We start from the raw sequence: 16,630 nt of genomic DNA on the forward strand, positions 1-16,630 counted from the left end.
GCTAAACTTTGCAAGGACTGTAGAGAACCCAGTGGCCCTAGTGAAAAGTCACTGGCTTACCTATTCTTTTTCTCACCTTGTATGCCTTATTTTGAAGAGGGTTTTTAATCATTCCACTATGTTATTTCAGTGATTACTCTAGGAAGTACAGCATATGTGTGTAGCAGTGCAAGGACATTAGAACACGAATTTCTTTAACGTCCTTTTCTGATCTATTTTTGTTTTGTAATTAACGTTATTGTTTGTAACCCCTCAAGAAAATAACTGCATATAATAATAATAATGTCCATTTAGATTTAGTCACGTATTTCTCAGTTTCTTAGCTCTTCAGTCTTGCTGCTCAAACCCTCTGGGAACATTTTCTTTCTATTTGAACTGTATCTTTTAGGATTTCATTTTGTAAGGGTTTGTTGATGGCAAACTCAGTTATGTTCACCTGAAAATATCATTTTGTGCTTATTCTTGAAAGATATGTTCAGTAGGTATAGAATTCTAGGTTGGCAGTTACTATCTTCAGCACATGGCAGGTATCATTACACTGGCTTCTGGTTTCCCTTATGATATTTAAGCCAGCTGTCCATCTAATGGATGTTCCTTTGAAGGCAATATCCTTTTTGTCTGTGGCTGTTTTTAAGATTTCGTATTTCTTACTTTTGTTCTTCAGCTTTTTTAAAAAGCAGGATTGATTTTTATTTTATAGATATTTGCTATCTGTATAGAAGAAAGACCTTCTCAATAATCCAGGATATTTCTTCTTTCTTTTTTATAAATTTATATATTTATTTATTTATTTTTGGCTGCTTTGGGTCTTCGTTGCTGTGCACGGGCTTTCTCTAGCTGCGGCGAGCAGGCTCTAGGCACGCGGGCTTCAGTAGCTGTGGCACGCAACCTCAGTAGTTGTGGCTCACGGGCTCTCAAGTGCAGGCTCAGTAGTTGTGGCACATGGGCTTAGTTGCTCCGCAGCATGTGGGATCTTCCTGGACCAGGGCTTGAACCCACGTTCCCTGCATTGGCGGGCAGATTCTTAACCACTGTGCCACCAGGGAAGCCCTAGGATATTTTTTCAAAGGATACTATGCTTCTAACAATTTCAGGATGACATTAAAACTATCTGCTAATGAAATTGAAACTTGTAAATTTACTCTTTAGGAAGCAAAATTATTTATTTGTAATTGAGGTAATGTTGATTTATAACATTATATAAGTTTCATGTGTACAACATTATATTTCTACTTCTGGATACCCTACCACGTGTTCACTACTAAAAATTTATTTTCCATCTGTAACCATAGTTGGCCTGACCCCCTTTACCCATTTTGCCCTCCCCCGTTCCCCTTCCCCTCTGGTAATCACTACTCTATTCTCCATATATATGTATTTGTTTTTGTTTGGTTTGGTTTGTACATTATTTTATTTTTGTTTGTTTATTTGTTTTTTTTTAATACTCCACATCAGTGGAATCATGTGGTAGTTCTCTTTCTCTGACTTATTTTACTTAGCATAAAATGCTCAAGTTCCATCCATGTTGTTGCAAATGGCAAGACATTTATCTTTTTTTTAAAGCTGAGCAGTTTTCCGTCATGTACATGTATACCACATCTTCTTTACCTTTTGTCTGTTGATGGGCACTTCAGTTGTTTCCATATCTTGGCTATTGTAAATAATGCCAAAGAACATGGGGGTTGAGGTATCTTTTCAGATTAGTGTTTTCATATTCTTTGAATAAATACCCAGAAGTGGGATAGCTGGATCATATGATAGTTCTAATCTTAGTTTTTTGAGGACTCTCCACATTGTCTTCCATAGTGGAGGTACCAATTTACATTCCCACCAACAGGTTTCCCTTTTTCTCCACATCCTGGCCACCACTTATTTCTTGCCTTTTTGATAATAGCCGTTCTGACAGGTGTGAGGTGCTATCTTATCATGGTTTTGTTTTGCATTTCCATAGTAATTAGTGATGTTGAGCATCTTTTCATGTACCTGTTAACCATACGTATGTCTTCTTTGGAAAAATGTCTATTCTGTTCCTCTGCCCATTTTTAAATCAGGTTGTTTGTTTTTATTGTTTTGAGTTGTATGAGTTCTTTTTTTTTTTAATTTATTTTATTTATTTTATTTTTGGTTGCGTTGGGTCTTTGTTGCTGCGCGCGGGCTTTTCTCTAGTTGAGGCGAGTGGGGGCTACTCTTCGTTGCGGTGCACGGGCTACTCGTTGCGGTGGCTTCCCTTGTTGTGGAGCATGGGCTCTAGGCACGCGGGCTTCAGTAGTTGTGGCTCGTGGGCTCTAGAGCGCAGGCTCAGTAGTTGTGGCGCACGGGCTTAGTTGCTCCGCGGCATGTGGGATCTTCCTGGACCAGGGATCGAACCTGTGTCCCCTGCATTGGCAGGTGGATTCTTAACCACTGCACCACCAGGGAAGTCCCTATAGTTTTCAATATACAGATCTTGCACCTCTTTGGTTAAATTTATTCCTAAATGTTTTATTTTGTTGCAATTGTGATTGTTTTCTTAATTACTCTTTCTGCTAGGTCATTGTTAGCATATAGAAATGCAACAAATTTTTGTATATTGATTTGTATCCTGTTACTTTACTCATTTATTATTTCTAAGAGTTTCTTGATGGAGTCCTTAGGGTTTTCTATATATAAAATCATGTCATCTGCAAATAGTGACAGTTTTACTCCTTCCTTTCCAATTTGGATGCCTTTTATTTCTTTTTCTTGCCTGATTGCTCTGACTAGGACTTCCAATACTGTGTTGAATAAAAGTGGTGAAAACGGGCATCCTGGTCTTGTTCCTGATCTTAGGGGGATAGCTTTCAATTTTTTTCCTTTGAGTGTGATGTTAGCCGGGGGTTTGTTACATGTGGCCCTTACTATGTTGAGGATATGTCCCTTCTGTATCCTCTTTATTGAGAGTTTTTATCATAAATGGGCTTTGAATCTTGTCAAATGCCTTTTCTGCATCCAGTGAGATGATCATATGGCTTTTATCCTTCATTTTGTTAATGTGGTATATCACATTGATTGATTTGTGAATATTGAACCATTCTTGTGTGGAATAAATCCCACTTAATCATGGAGTGTGATCTTTTTGATGTACTGTTGAATTCAGTTTGCCAATATTTTGTTGAGGATTTTGCATCTATGTTCATTAGAGATAGTGGCCTGAATTTTCTTTTTTTGTGTTGTCTTTATCTGCTTTTGGTATCAGGGTGATGTTGGCCTTTTAAAATGAGTTAGGAAATGTTCCCTTCTCTTCAGTTTTATAGAATAGTTTGAAAAGGATAGGTATTAAATCTTCTTTGACTGTTTGGTAGAATTCACCTGTGGAGCTGTCTGGTCCTGGACTTTTGTTTTTTTGGGAGCTTTTGATTACTGTTTCAGTCTCTGTGCTAGTGATCAGTCTATTCAGATTTTCTGTTTCTTCCTGATTCAGTCTTGGAAGTTTGTATGATTCTAAGAATTTGTTCATTTCTTCTAGGCTGTCTAATTTGTTGGTATATAGCTGTTCATAATATTCTTTTATAATCTTGTATTTATGTGATATCTGTTGTTATTTCTGCCTTTTGTTTGATTTTATTTATCAGGACCTTCTCTCTTTTTTCTTCGTGAGTCTAGCTAACGGTTTGCCAAATTTTGTTCGTGTTTTTGAAGAACCAGCACTTAGTTCGTTGATCTTTTCTACTGTCCTTTTACTCTCTATTTTATGTATTTCTGCTCTGATCTTTATTATTTCCTTCATTCTACTAACTTTGCCCTTTGTTTTTGTTTTTATAGTTTCTTTAGCTGTAAGGTTAGATTGAGATTTTTCTTGTTTCTTAAGAGTAGGTCTATATTGCTATAAACTTCCCTCTTTGTAATGTTTTTGCTGCATCCCATAGATTTTGGTATGTTGTATTTTCATTTTCATTTGTCTTCAGGTAATTTTTTATTTCTTCTTTGGTTCCTTCGTTGACCCAATAGTTGTTCAGTAGCATGTTGCTCAGTTTCCATATATTTGTGACTTTTCTAGTTTTCTTCATGTAGTTGATTTCTAGTTTCATTCCATTGTGATCAGAGAAGATACTTGATATGATTTCAATCTTCTTAAATTTAGTGAGACTTGTTTTGCATCCCAGCATATGGTCTATCCTTGAGAAGGTTTCATGTGCACTTGAGAAGAATGTATAGTCTGCTGCATTTGGGTGGAATGAATGCTCTGTACAAATCTATCAAATTCATCTTGTCTGTTGTTTCATTTAAGGCCAGTGTTTCCTCGTTGACTTTCTGTCTGGATGATCTATCTATAGATGTAAGTGGGGTGTTATTAAAGTCCTCTACTATTACATGTTGCTGCCAATTTCTCTCTTTAGGTCTGTCAATAATTGTTTTATATATTTTTGTGCTCCTATATTAGGTGCAAGTATATTAATCGCTGTTACGTCTCCTTGATGTGTTTTCCCCTTTATTATACTGTCCATTTTTGTCTCTTGTTACCTTTTCTGACTTGAAGTTTATTTTGCCTTATATGAATATGGCTATATCTACTTTCTTTTGGCTGCTGTTTTCTTGGAGAATCATCTTCCATCCCTTCACTTTGAGCCTATGTTTGTATTTAGAGCTGAGATGAGTCTCCTGGAGGGAACATTTAGTTGGGTCTTGCTTTTTAATCCATCCAGCCGCTCTGTGTCTTTTGATTGGTGAATTTAGTCTGTTTACATTTAGGGCGATTATTGATAGTTGGATGTTGGCTTTTTAGCTTTTGTTTTCTGGTTGCTTTAAATCTCCCATTGTTTCTTTTATTCCCCCATTGTTTCTTTTTCCTTGTGTTTCTGTCTGCCATTTTGGTTTGGTGGTTTTCTAAGATATTTTTCTTAGCTTCCTCTTTTGCTGTTTTTTGTGTCTCTGCTCTATTTTTATGTTCTGTGTTTACCCTGAAGTTTGTATAAGACATCTCAATTAAAATAGTCCATTTTCTGCTGATAGCATCTTATATTCATTTACCTATACAAGTTCTGTCCTTTTCCTCTTCCCCTATAAAATTTGTTTTTGTTGTCTTAAATTACCCCTTTTTATGTTGTGAGTTGTTATCAAACTAAGAGAGCTATATTTGTTTTTCTGCTTTATTTTTTTCTCCCTTTAGATTTTATACTATTTATTAATAAAGTGTTTAAAAATCTATTCTGATAGAGAGTTGCAGTTTTCCAGTTCTGTCTTTTTATTACTTTGCTCAAAGTTTTGTGTATTTTTGCCATTTTTTTTCTGGTTGAAGAGCTCCTTTCAACATGTTTTGTAAGGTAGGTCTAGTGTTGATGAACTCCTTCAGCTTTTGTTGGTCTGGGAAAGTCTTTGTTTCTCCTTCATATCTGAATGATAACTTTGCTGAAATAGGGTATTCATGGCTGACAGTTTTTATCTTTTAGTATTTTGAGAATGTCATTCCACTCCCTCCTGGCCTGTAGGGTTTCTGCTGAGAATCTACTGATAGCCTAATGGGGGCTCCTTTGTAGGTCACCATCCTTTTTTCCCTGGCTGCCTTTAAAATTCTGTCATTGACTTTTGACAATTTTAATATTATGTCTTGGAGGAGGTCTTTTTGCATAGAGGTAATTAGATATTCTCTTAGCTTCATGGGCTTGTATATCCAGTTTCTTCCCCAGGTTTGTATTATTTCTTTAAATAATCTATCTCTCTGCTGTCTTTTCCCTCTGTTCTCCTTCTGGGATACTCATTATCCTAATGTTGCCTGTCCTTAAAGAGTTGGAGAGCTCTTGTAGGATTTCCTCATTTTAAATATCTTCCCTTTCCTCTTCTACTTGTATCATTTCTAGATTTCTATCTTCAAGCTCACTAATTTTCTCTTCCATATGGTCTGCTCTAGTCCCAGTCTAATGCATTCTTCGTCTCATTTATTGAGTTTTTCAGCTCCAGAATTTCTGTTTGGTTCTTTTTTAAAGTTTCAGTCTCTTCGGTAAAGTATTCCCTCTGTTCATTCATTTTATTCCTGAGCTCATTAAACTACCTTTCTGAGTTTTCTTTTAGCTCATTGAATTTCTTCACAACAGCTATTTTGAATTCTCTATCATCAGTTAAATTGGAACATTCCATAACTTTGGTCTCTGGAGAATTGTCATTGTCTTTTTGTGGTACCGTGTCACTGTGGCTCCTCACGTTGCTTGATGAAGTGTTCTTGAGCCAGTGCATTTAGTATTAAATGACAGGTTAGGAGTTAGATTTCCTCCGGTAGGTGGCGCCATCACACAAGTTTTCGGTTTCTCTTACTTGAGCTGCCTCTGGTCATATTTGAGAGTTAGCACTTTTCAGCCTGCACCTACTGTGTAATAGGTGTGGCTCCATTGCCTTCTTTGTTGCTTTTTGTGCCACCAAGGTCGTTGCTGCCATGCTTCTCCCAGAGCCGCTGTCGTCACCAGGATGGTTGGCTCTTTCCTTGTGTCTGGGATCCCTTGAGACACAGGATCTTCTGTGGGGGAAGGGGGATGGGAGGAGGGGTCATGGGCGCCTCAGATGCTGGAGGGACAGGGTCGCGGGCCCCACTGCTGCTGCTCCCCACTTGCCTGTGGTCCTGGGTGCCGGGAGTGGTCAGGTGGCCACAGTGTGTGCACCACCTTCCCTGCTGCTACTGGGTTCTCTGAAGCTGTGGGCTCCGCTGCCTCAGTTGGAGGGCCAGGATTGCAGGCCCGGGCTCTGAGGTTCCCTCGCCCCCGCTGTGTGTTCCAGTACACCCAGCTTTGGGTGTGCAGATGTGTGGAATTCTCCAGTGCCCTATTGTGTTGGGCGGAGGCACCTTTGTTGAGTTGTGAATGTTTCACTGGATGTAGATTGAAAGGGGGAGACAAAGGTAGTTTTTCCACTCTAACATGTTTCTGAAGTCTGAAAACCGTGTTCTTCAGTTTTAATATGTTTACGTGTGAATTTATTCTTATTTATCCTGCTTTGTGGTTCATTGGACTTTTTATCTGTGCATTGTTACTTTTCATTAAATCTGGCTAATTCCCAGCCATTATCTCTTCAATTATTGTCATTTCCCCATATTCATATTTATATTCCCTCTCTCTGTTTCTGCCTCTCTTTTTCTAGAACGATAATTAAAAGTATGTGAAACCTTCTCAATTTACCTTCCATATCTTTTAACCTCTCTTCTGTATGTTACATATTTCTGTCTTCTGTGTTGCATTCTGAGTAACTTTTCCAAATCACCTTCCACTTTACGGATATACTCTTTAATTCTACCTAATCTGCTATTGAATAAACCTATTAAGTTTTTAATTTTGGTTGTTATATTATTACTTTCTAAAAGTTCTCTTGGTTCTTTAATTCTGCTAGATCAATTTTTAATAGATTGCAGGTCTCTGCAGAAGCTTTCAAATTAATTTTGTTTTTTTGTTTTTATTTTAAGCATAGTATGTTAGTTCTTTTACAATTCATCTGGAAATTCAAATATCTAAAGTTTTTGAGGTTTTGTATTAGTTATGTTGTTTCTCTTTGTTCTTCCTTGTGATTCATTGTCTCTTTATATGCCTTTTTTTTTAAAATATAAATTTATTTATTTATTTTTGGCTGTGTTGGGTCTTAGTTTCTTTGCGAGGGCCCTCTCCAGCTGTGACGAGCGGGGGCCACTCCTCATCGTGGTGCGAGGGCCCCTCACTGTCACGGCCTCTCTTGTTGCAGAGCACAGGCTCCAGACACGCAGGCTCAGTAGCTGTGGCTCCCGGGCCCAGTTGCTCCGTGGCATGTGGGATCTTCCCAGACCAGGGCTCGAACCCGTGTCCCCTGCATTGACAGGCAGATTCTCAACCACTGAGCCACCAGGGAAGCCTTCTTTATATGCTTTTTATCTTTGTCTGTGTACTGCTCATTGACTTTTAAAAATTTTTGTAAAAATGGTTGAATACACATTGAGATTGCCTACCTCCAGAGAGATTTACATTCGCTTCTGCCAGGTATCTAGCAGTAGGACCAGTCTGGAACCATGTTAATTTAAATGAACAACCTGAGGATTTGTGTACCACCCAGGTGATGTGAAAATTGAGCTGCAAATCCATGTGAAGGCTAGTTTATTTCTTTTCCTCCTTACCCTGAGCATGAACCCCTAGGGACTCAGCTTAATAAAGGAAAGTCCTCCTCTCCACTGCCTACTCTGGGTGGATACTGGCTTTGATTTCTGTCCTCTTTGACCTGTGAGACCATCAAAACCAAAGTGCAGATTTGCCTGGATTAGCACATACCCTGAAGGCAAAAATAGTTCCCACTTTCCCTTTAATTTTGGCCTGATAATTTGTTACAATTTTGTCAGTTCTTTGATGCTTTTAGGACATATTTAAAAAATATTTTATCTAGAATAGTTTCTGTGGGAGGGTTGGTCAAATAATCTAACTCAAACATTTCCAAACATGAAAGTTTTTCATCACATTAAAATAAATTTTTTCCCATAATCCCATTTTCATCATTTTTCCTTTATTCTGACTTTTCTCATCCCCAAATCATAAATATCCTCAAATGTGTTATTTTAGTATTTTCATGCTTTGATTTTTCCACTAAAATCTCTAGTTCATTAAGAATTCATTTTTGTATATGGTTTTTATAATTCATGTTTGAATCTGTCATCTGAATCTCATATCTTGTTTGTCTTTCAGGAACATTGGACATCCAGAGCTATTTTGCAGTTCCAGAAGTTGTGTGGTTTGAAGCCATTAGTGGGGGTAGTGGATGAATATGTAGATGGAATCCTTAACATTTTTCTGTGTGATACATCCTCACATGAAGACATCTATTTCCATCATGTCTTGAGAACAGAGGGCCATGCTATTGTATGCCGAGAAAATGTCCCTTCTAAGGTGGAGCAGTCTGGATGTATTTTGTAATGTATTGTATTTAATCTCAACAGTTTAAGGCATACGAGAATTTAATACTGAAGGTTATTTGATTTATTCTTCAGCGCTATCCGTGAGATTCCTGCCTTCTTAAATGCAGAGCACTTTCTTAATTTTCACATGATCACAAAAAACTACATTTTTTTAAAGGCTTATTGTCCTTTAGAATATACTTTTATTTTAAATAATTGATTGAAGATTCTGTCTTACCCCCAATTATTTAATTTTCTGAAGTTTTCTTAGAGAAGAGCAACACTCTCTTATTTTGTAATTATTGATAGCAGTGTCTACATTACCATTAATATTGGTGTTGATAATTTTTGTGGCTAGCAAAAACTATCACTATGGAAAAAAATCTGACTATTAAATTTTAGAAGATAATGCATTTCCACAACATTTGAAAATTATGAAGTGCTAACTTTTTCACTTTTTCTCTGAGAAACTAAACTTCCTTCATATTTTTTTAATCCTAGGGTTTCAGAGACCTCAACCCTTTAACTTTATACACTAAGTCCAGTGCAGGGCCAGAGGACATTGTCCTGACAGAACTGGGTTATCCTTCCCAGCAGCACTATTTTAATGAAGATCGAGAGATAAGTCCACAATCAAAAGAGAGAGAATTATATACCCTGGTAAGAGGTTTTTGCAAACATCATCATATTCTTTTTATTATTGTTAATACTTAATGAGTACTTACTATATGCCAAACACTATAAAAGGCACTTTAAATATATTATTTAATACTTATAAAATCCCTGTGATGTAGTGACTATAATTAACCCTATTTTACTGATGACGAAACTGAGGCATTCCTAACCTAGGAAGGTTTGGAAACTATGCAGTAATCTTAAGTTATCTTGTCTGTCATCATTTGCTGGTTTAAACCTTTACTTCAGCCATGCTTTTCCTGTATGATTTCTCTCATACACTGAATTCCACTGCTGCCTTGCTGCAGTTGTGACCTCACCTACACTGACCCAAATGCTGTTCTTCCCTCTACACTCCTTAGATTCTTCTTGAAGTATTCTCATTTCTTACTTTCTCTGTAAACCTTGTGGCAACTCCTACCCACAGTAATAATAATATTATGTATTATTCCATCCCACAGTACCAATAATAAAAAAATAATAACCGACACTTACTGAACTCATACTGCATGGCAGGCACTGTTCTAAGTACTTGCATGTACTAGTTAATTTAATCTTCACAACCACTTTACCAGATTGGTGCTTTAAGATCCCCATTTTAGATATAAGTAAAGTGAAGCACATTAGTAAGTAAGTTAAATGATTTTTCAACAAATGAGCAGATAAATAGACATGTCCTCTGAGTCTCATATTCCTCATGGCAACAAATACTGGGCTAAGAATATAGATTGGGTTCACTTTGAGAGCCCCAAATTTATTTTTTTGGACACAGCAAAGCTTTTTTCTTTGAATAAAATATGAAAATATTATTTTGTGTAAGTATGTTTTATATATCTGACTTTTTAAATTACAGGGATGATGTTTTTTTTTAGTGGACTTTTACTATTAGGAAAGATAAAAAGGAAAGGCTACTTTGCTGTACACGTGAAACTAACACAACATTGTAAATCAACTATATTTCAATAAAACATTTTTTAAAAAGGCCATTTGACTATTGAGAGATTAACCTCTGAAAAATATGTATGAATGTTTACTGCTGCATGTTTAAAATGATGTCAGCATTTTAGATTTCATTTTAGTTTAAAATTAGTGGACTTCCCTGGTGGCACAGTGGTTAGGGATCCAGCTGCCAGTGCAGGGGACACAGGTTCGAGCCCTGGTCCAGGAAGATCCCACATGCCACAGAGCAACTAAGCCCATGCGCCACAACTACTGAGCCTGCACTCTAGAGCCCACGAGCCACAACTACTGAGCCCGTGTGCAACAACTACTGAAGCCCGTGCACCTGGAGCCCATGCTCCACAAGGAGAGAAGCCACCGCAGTGAAGAGCCCACACACTGCTACGAACGGTAGCCCCCACTCGCCGCAACTAGAGAAAGCCCATGCACAGCAGCGAAGACCCAATGCAGCCAAAAATAAATAAATAAATTTATTTTAAAAATAATAATAATAAAATAAAATTAGTTAAAATTAATTGGGCTTGTTTGGCATGTTTGGCTTTCTGAAACCTGAATTTTTGCTAGTTGTTATTACTTGATTAGAACAGTTATATTTCCTGATTCTTAAATAGTCAGTTGAATTCAACCTTAAAAGTTTTTAGAATATCTTATCATCACTGTGTTGATGTCTTTAAATAATCATAGTTCAGTCCTGAAAATGAAATAAGGCCATTTTTCTGCAAAAAAGATAAGGTCCAAAGCTCCTCTATCCTATTCTAGCCTATATTTTAACATATCAAGACTCCCATATGCTACACACACACACCTACCTCTATACACCGAGTTCCCTGTAATTCCTACTCTTCTTTTAGGCATCCTAACAATTTGTGTTATCTCCTTTATTGTATATTTTCAGACATCCTCCTTCCCCAATGATATTTTGGTCATATCTCTGTGTTGGCTCTACACTGAAGGTTGTGCTGTGATTATCTGATTGTGTGTCTTCATGCTGTAGTTTGAGTTCCTTTAGAGCTGGGACCTGTTGCATTCATCTTTATATCCACAGAGCTACCCTGTACACGTTACGTAATATGTACTCCATAAATGTTTTTCGGCCTGAACTAGTTTAGTAGGATGGGAAGACCTAGGGTCATGCATAAAGTTAGAAAATAATATGGCATATGCATGAACCATAGCAAAAAGTTCCCCTCAGAATTTATAGACAAGTAGATTTTGGAAATAACATTAGTATAGAAAATAAAATAATTTCTCTTTCATATCTACTAGCGAGATATTAATGATGAAAAGGCTTTCAGTCACCTTAAGTCAGTCACCTCAAAGGAGCTGTTAAAGGATTCTGAATTCAGTTCTTTGAAAACCCAAGAGAAGAGCTGTGAAGACGATCCAAAGTGTTCCTTCTCCGAGCTAAAAGATCTGAAGGAAGAAGATGAGGTAGGAGAAGGGAAGATAGTTTTTTTTAATGTAATTAATGTAATATAATTAATTCATAAGTGAAGGGTACTGGAATAACATAGCTCTTTAAACCCTACTGCTCCAGTGCCATCAGAGCTTCTCCCACAGATGAATTACAAATTCTCCAACAGTCACCAAGACCAAAGTTGCAGCAATATAGCCTTGATCACAAAAAAAGAAACGCCATTATTTGACTTTGATGTGTTTTACTATCCCATAGCTCTGGACAGTCTTCAAGAATTATGCAGTGAATGGAAACTAGTATTGAGAAACGGTATTAAGAAAACCCATCAGGAAAAATGTTGACAACTTTTTTGAAGGATATACTTTATTTTTATTTTAATCAAATGTTTATGTATTCACAGCTTTTAAAAAAAACAAATGTTTGCGTACACACAGCTTAGAGTTCCCTATAACCCCTTCCCCTACATTTCCTATTTCACCGAGCAACCATTTTCATCTCTTTTAGCTGCTTTTTTTGGAATTTACCTCGATTTCTTTCATTTAATAGCGTGCTTATGTTATTTCCTGATTCTTCAGTTTTAAGTATGTATGCCCTTCTTACTACGAAAGATGAGGGTTTAGTTCTCTTTCATCCCTTTTCCCCCACCACAGACAAACATATCCTTTCTGTTCCCCCACCATCATCTTACTAATATATCAAACTTTCCATTAGATCACCATTCAGTATTTTATTGCTATGACTGTAAATGCTATTTACAGCCAAGTAGTATGTTATGGCAAGTTTTCCTTTCCTGCATAATGTTTATTTTCTCTGGTGTTAATATTTCTTTCTCTTTAAATCAACATACAGTACACAATTGACTTTGTATTTGGAGTACTGTCCTATCAATACATGTATAGATTTATGTAACCACCCCCACAATCAGGATGCAGAATGCTTCCATCATCTGAAAAAGCTCCCTGGTGCCACCCCTTTATAATTACATCTCCCCAAATCCCTAACCCCCTAGCAACCATTTATGTTTTCTGTCACTGTAGTTTTACCTTTTCAGAACTATCATATAAGTGGAATCATATGGTATGTAACTTCGCAATAGGGGTTTCTTTGATTCAGCATAGTACCTTCATCCATATTGTTGCATGTGTCAATAGTTCATTTCTTTTGATGATGAATAGTATTTTATTGTATGGATGTACCACAGTTTGTATATCCATTCATGCATTGAAGGACATTTTGGTTATTTCAGGTTTTGGTAATTATGAATAGAGCTTCTATAAATATTTGTGTACAGGTTTTTTTATAAACATAATCAGGAGTAGGATTGCTGGTTTATGTGGTCAAACTGTTTTCCAGACTGGGTATACCATTTTACATTCCCACCAGCAGTGTGTGAGTTCCAGTTGCTCCATATCTTATCAGCACTTGATATTGTCAGTAATTTTTATTTTTAGCCATTCTCATAGGTGTGTAGTAGTATCACAGTGTGGTTTTACTCTGCATTTCCCTAATGACTATGATGCTGACCATCTTATCAAGTGCTTATTTGCCATCCACATGTATTTCTTGGTGAAATGCCTATTAACGTCTTTTGTCCATTTTTTGATTGTTCTTTTTCTTTCTTACTGATGGGTTTTTGTTCTGGATAGCCCTTTGTCAGTTTTGCGATTTTCAAATATTTTCTCCCACTTGTAGCTTCATTCTCTTGATGGTGTCTTACATACAGGAAAGGTTTTTAATTTTGAGAAAGTTCAGTTTATCAGATTTTTTTCTTTTATGTACAGTGTTTTCAGTGTCAAGACATCTTGACTTAATTTTACTATAAGGTTTGAGATTTACGTTAAGTTTCATTTTATTGCATATGGATGTCCAATTGTTCTAGTGCTGTTTGTTGAGAAGACTGTGCTTTCTCCATTGAATTGCCTTTGTAGACCTTCCAAAAGTCAAATGTCCATATTTGTGTGAGACTATTCCTAGACTTTATTTTGCTCCATTGATCTGTCTGTTCCTTTACCAGTAAGTAGCGTACTGTCTTGATTACTGTAGATTTATACCTCTTAAAATTAGCTAGTATGATTCCTCCTACTTTACTCTTTTTCAAAATTTTTTTTAATATTATGGTTCCTTTTCCTTTCCATTTAAATTTTAGAATCAACATATCTGTATCTGGGATTTTTATTGGAATTGCATTAAATCTGTAGATAAATTTGAGGAGAATTAACATCTTTAATCTGTGAGCACAATATATATATTTATTTAGGTTTTCTTTTATTCCTTCATCAGGGTGTTATAGTTTTTAATATACAGAATATGTTTTGTTATCTTTAGGTATTTAAAGCTAACAAAGATTAAGCTAACTTAGGTAACACTTATCTAATTATTTACTTTGGGAGAAATTATAAATGATATCTTTTTATTTCAATTTCTATATTTTCATTGTTAGTATGTAGAAATTGATTTTTGTGTTTTAACCTTGTATGGTGTGAACTAGCTAAATTCATTTATTAGTTCTAGGAGGTGTTTTGTAGATTTCTTTGGGATTTTCTACATAGACAATAGTGTTGTCTGTTAATTGGGACAGCTTTATTTTTTCCTTTCCAATCTGTATGTCTTTATCTTCCTTCCTGCCTTATTATTGCACTGGCTAGAATTTCAGACACGATGTTGAACAGGAGTTGTGAGAGAGGATGTCTTTGTTATCCTGATGAAAAGTTTTATCATGCATGCATGGATGTGAATTTTGTTAAATGATTTTTTTGCATATATTGATATCATGTTTTCTCCTTTATTGTATTAATATGGTATATTACATTAATTGATCTTTAAATATTGGATTAAACTGGCTTTCCTGGGATAAACCCCATTTGGTCATGGTGTATTATTCTTTTTATACACCATGGATTCCATTTGCTAATATTTTGTTGAATATTGTTATGTCTATTTCCATGAAGGATATTGGTCTGTAGTTTTCTTGTACTATCTTTGCATGGTTTTAGTACCAGGGTAATGCTGACCTCATAAAATGAGTCTAGAGGCATTTCTTCCTTTTCTGTTTTCTGGAAAAGATAATGTTGAATTAGTTTTATTTCTTTTTTATTTTTTAATTGACATTTTTATTGTGGTAACTAAAAGATTCATGTGCAGCTATAAGGAATAATACAGATAGATCTCATGTAATCTTTGCCCACTTCCCCCAGTGGTCACATTTTACAAAACTGTAATACAGTGTCACAATCAGGATATTGACATTGATGCAATCCACCAATCTTGTTCAGATTTCTCCAGTTTTACTTGTACTTACTTGTGTGTGTGTGTGTGTGTGTGTGTGTGTGTGTGTGTATTTAGTTCTCTACAGTATTAACAGATGCAGGTTCATGTATCCAACAGCACAGTCAAGATACTGATAATTCTATCATCACGAGGGTCCCTGTGTTGCCCCTTTTATATCCACACCCCCCTCCCTCCCACCACCCCTCTCCCCACTAATTGGTTCTCCATTTATAAAATTTTGTCATCTAAAAATGCTATGTAGGGGCTTCCCTGGTGGCGCAGTGGTTGAGAGTTCGCCTGCCAATGCAGGGGACGTGGGTTCGGGCCCTGGTCTGGGAGGGTCCCACATGCCATGGAGCAGCTGGGCCCGTGAGCCACAATTGCTGAGCCTGCGCGTCTGGAGCCTGTGCTCCGCAACAAGAGAGGCCGCGATAGTGAGAGGCCCGCGCACCGCGATGAAGAGTGGCCCCCGCTTGCCGCAACTAGAGAAAGCCCTCGCACAGAAACGAAGACCCAACACAGCCAAAAATAAATGAATGAATAAATAATTAAAAAAAAAAAAGCTATGTAAAATCATATAGTATGTAACCCTTTGAAACTGGCTGTTTTCACTCAGTATAATTCAAGTCATTGCATGTATCAATAGTTAGATCTTTTCATTGTTGAGTAGTATTCCATGGCATGTATGTGTCATAGTTTGTTTCATCATTGACCTGTTGAATGACATTTGGGCTATTTCTAGTTTTTAGCTATTACAGATGAAGCTGCTATGAATGTCTGTACACAGGTTGTTGTGTGAACATAAGTTCTCTGGAATAAATGTCCAGGAGCGCAATTGTTGAGTTGTATGGTAATTACAAGTTTAGTTCTTCATCAGTGATATTGGCCTGTAATTTTTTTTTTTTTGTGGTGTCTTTGCCTGGTTTTGGTATCAGGGTGATGCTGACCTCATAGAATGAATTCAGAAGCATTCCTTCCTCTTCAATTTTTTGGAATAATTTGAGAAGGATAGGTTTTAGTTCTTCTTTAAATGTTTGGTAAAATTCACCTGTGAAGCCATCTGGTCCTGGACTTTTATTTGTTGGGAGTTTTTTAAATTACCAAGTCAATTTCATTACTAGTAATAGGTCTGTTGAGATTTTCTATTTCTTCCTGATTCAGTCTTAGAAGATTGCATGTTTCTAGGAATTTATCCATTTCTTCTTGGTTGTCCAATTTGTTGGTGTATAATTGTTCTTAGTAGTCTTGTATGATTGTATTTCTGGGGTATCAGTTGTAACTTCTCCTCTTTCATTTCTGATTCTATTTATTTGGGCCCACTCTTTTTCTTGACGAGTCTGGCTAAAGGTTTATCAATCTTGTTTATCTTTTCAAAGAACCAGCTCTTAGTTTCATTGATCTTTTTTATTGTTGTTTTAGTCTCTCTTTCATTTATTTCTACAATATTTTGACCTTTATTATTTCCT

The 16,630-nt window shown here is 36.5% G+C and overlaps 1 protein-coding gene across 3 annotated transcripts in view; it reads left to right on the forward strand.

The window, feature by feature from the left end:
• The window catches only part of TDRD5 (tudor domain containing 5), a 103,480-nt gene that overhangs the window by 67,998 nt on the left and 18,852 nt on the right, over positions 1-16,630 (forward strand). For all 3 annotated transcript variants that reach the window (XM_068538396.1, XM_068538398.1, XM_068538397.1), the window contains exons 12-14: positions 8,637-8,837; positions 9,347-9,505; positions 11,747-11,911. In XM_068538396.1, the coding sequence (XP_068394497.1) occupies positions 8,637-8,837; positions 9,347-9,505; positions 11,747-11,911 (525 nt within the window). The remainder of the gene's footprint in view (positions 1-8,636; positions 8,838-9,346; positions 9,506-11,746; positions 11,912-16,630) is intronic.

This window comes from Eschrichtius robustus, chromosome 3 (assembly GCF_028021215.1).
Source record: "Eschrichtius robustus isolate mEscRob2 chromosome 3, mEscRob2.pri, whole genome shotgun sequence".
NCBI lineage: Eukaryota > Metazoa > Chordata > Mammalia > Artiodactyla > Eschrichtiidae > Eschrichtius > Eschrichtius robustus.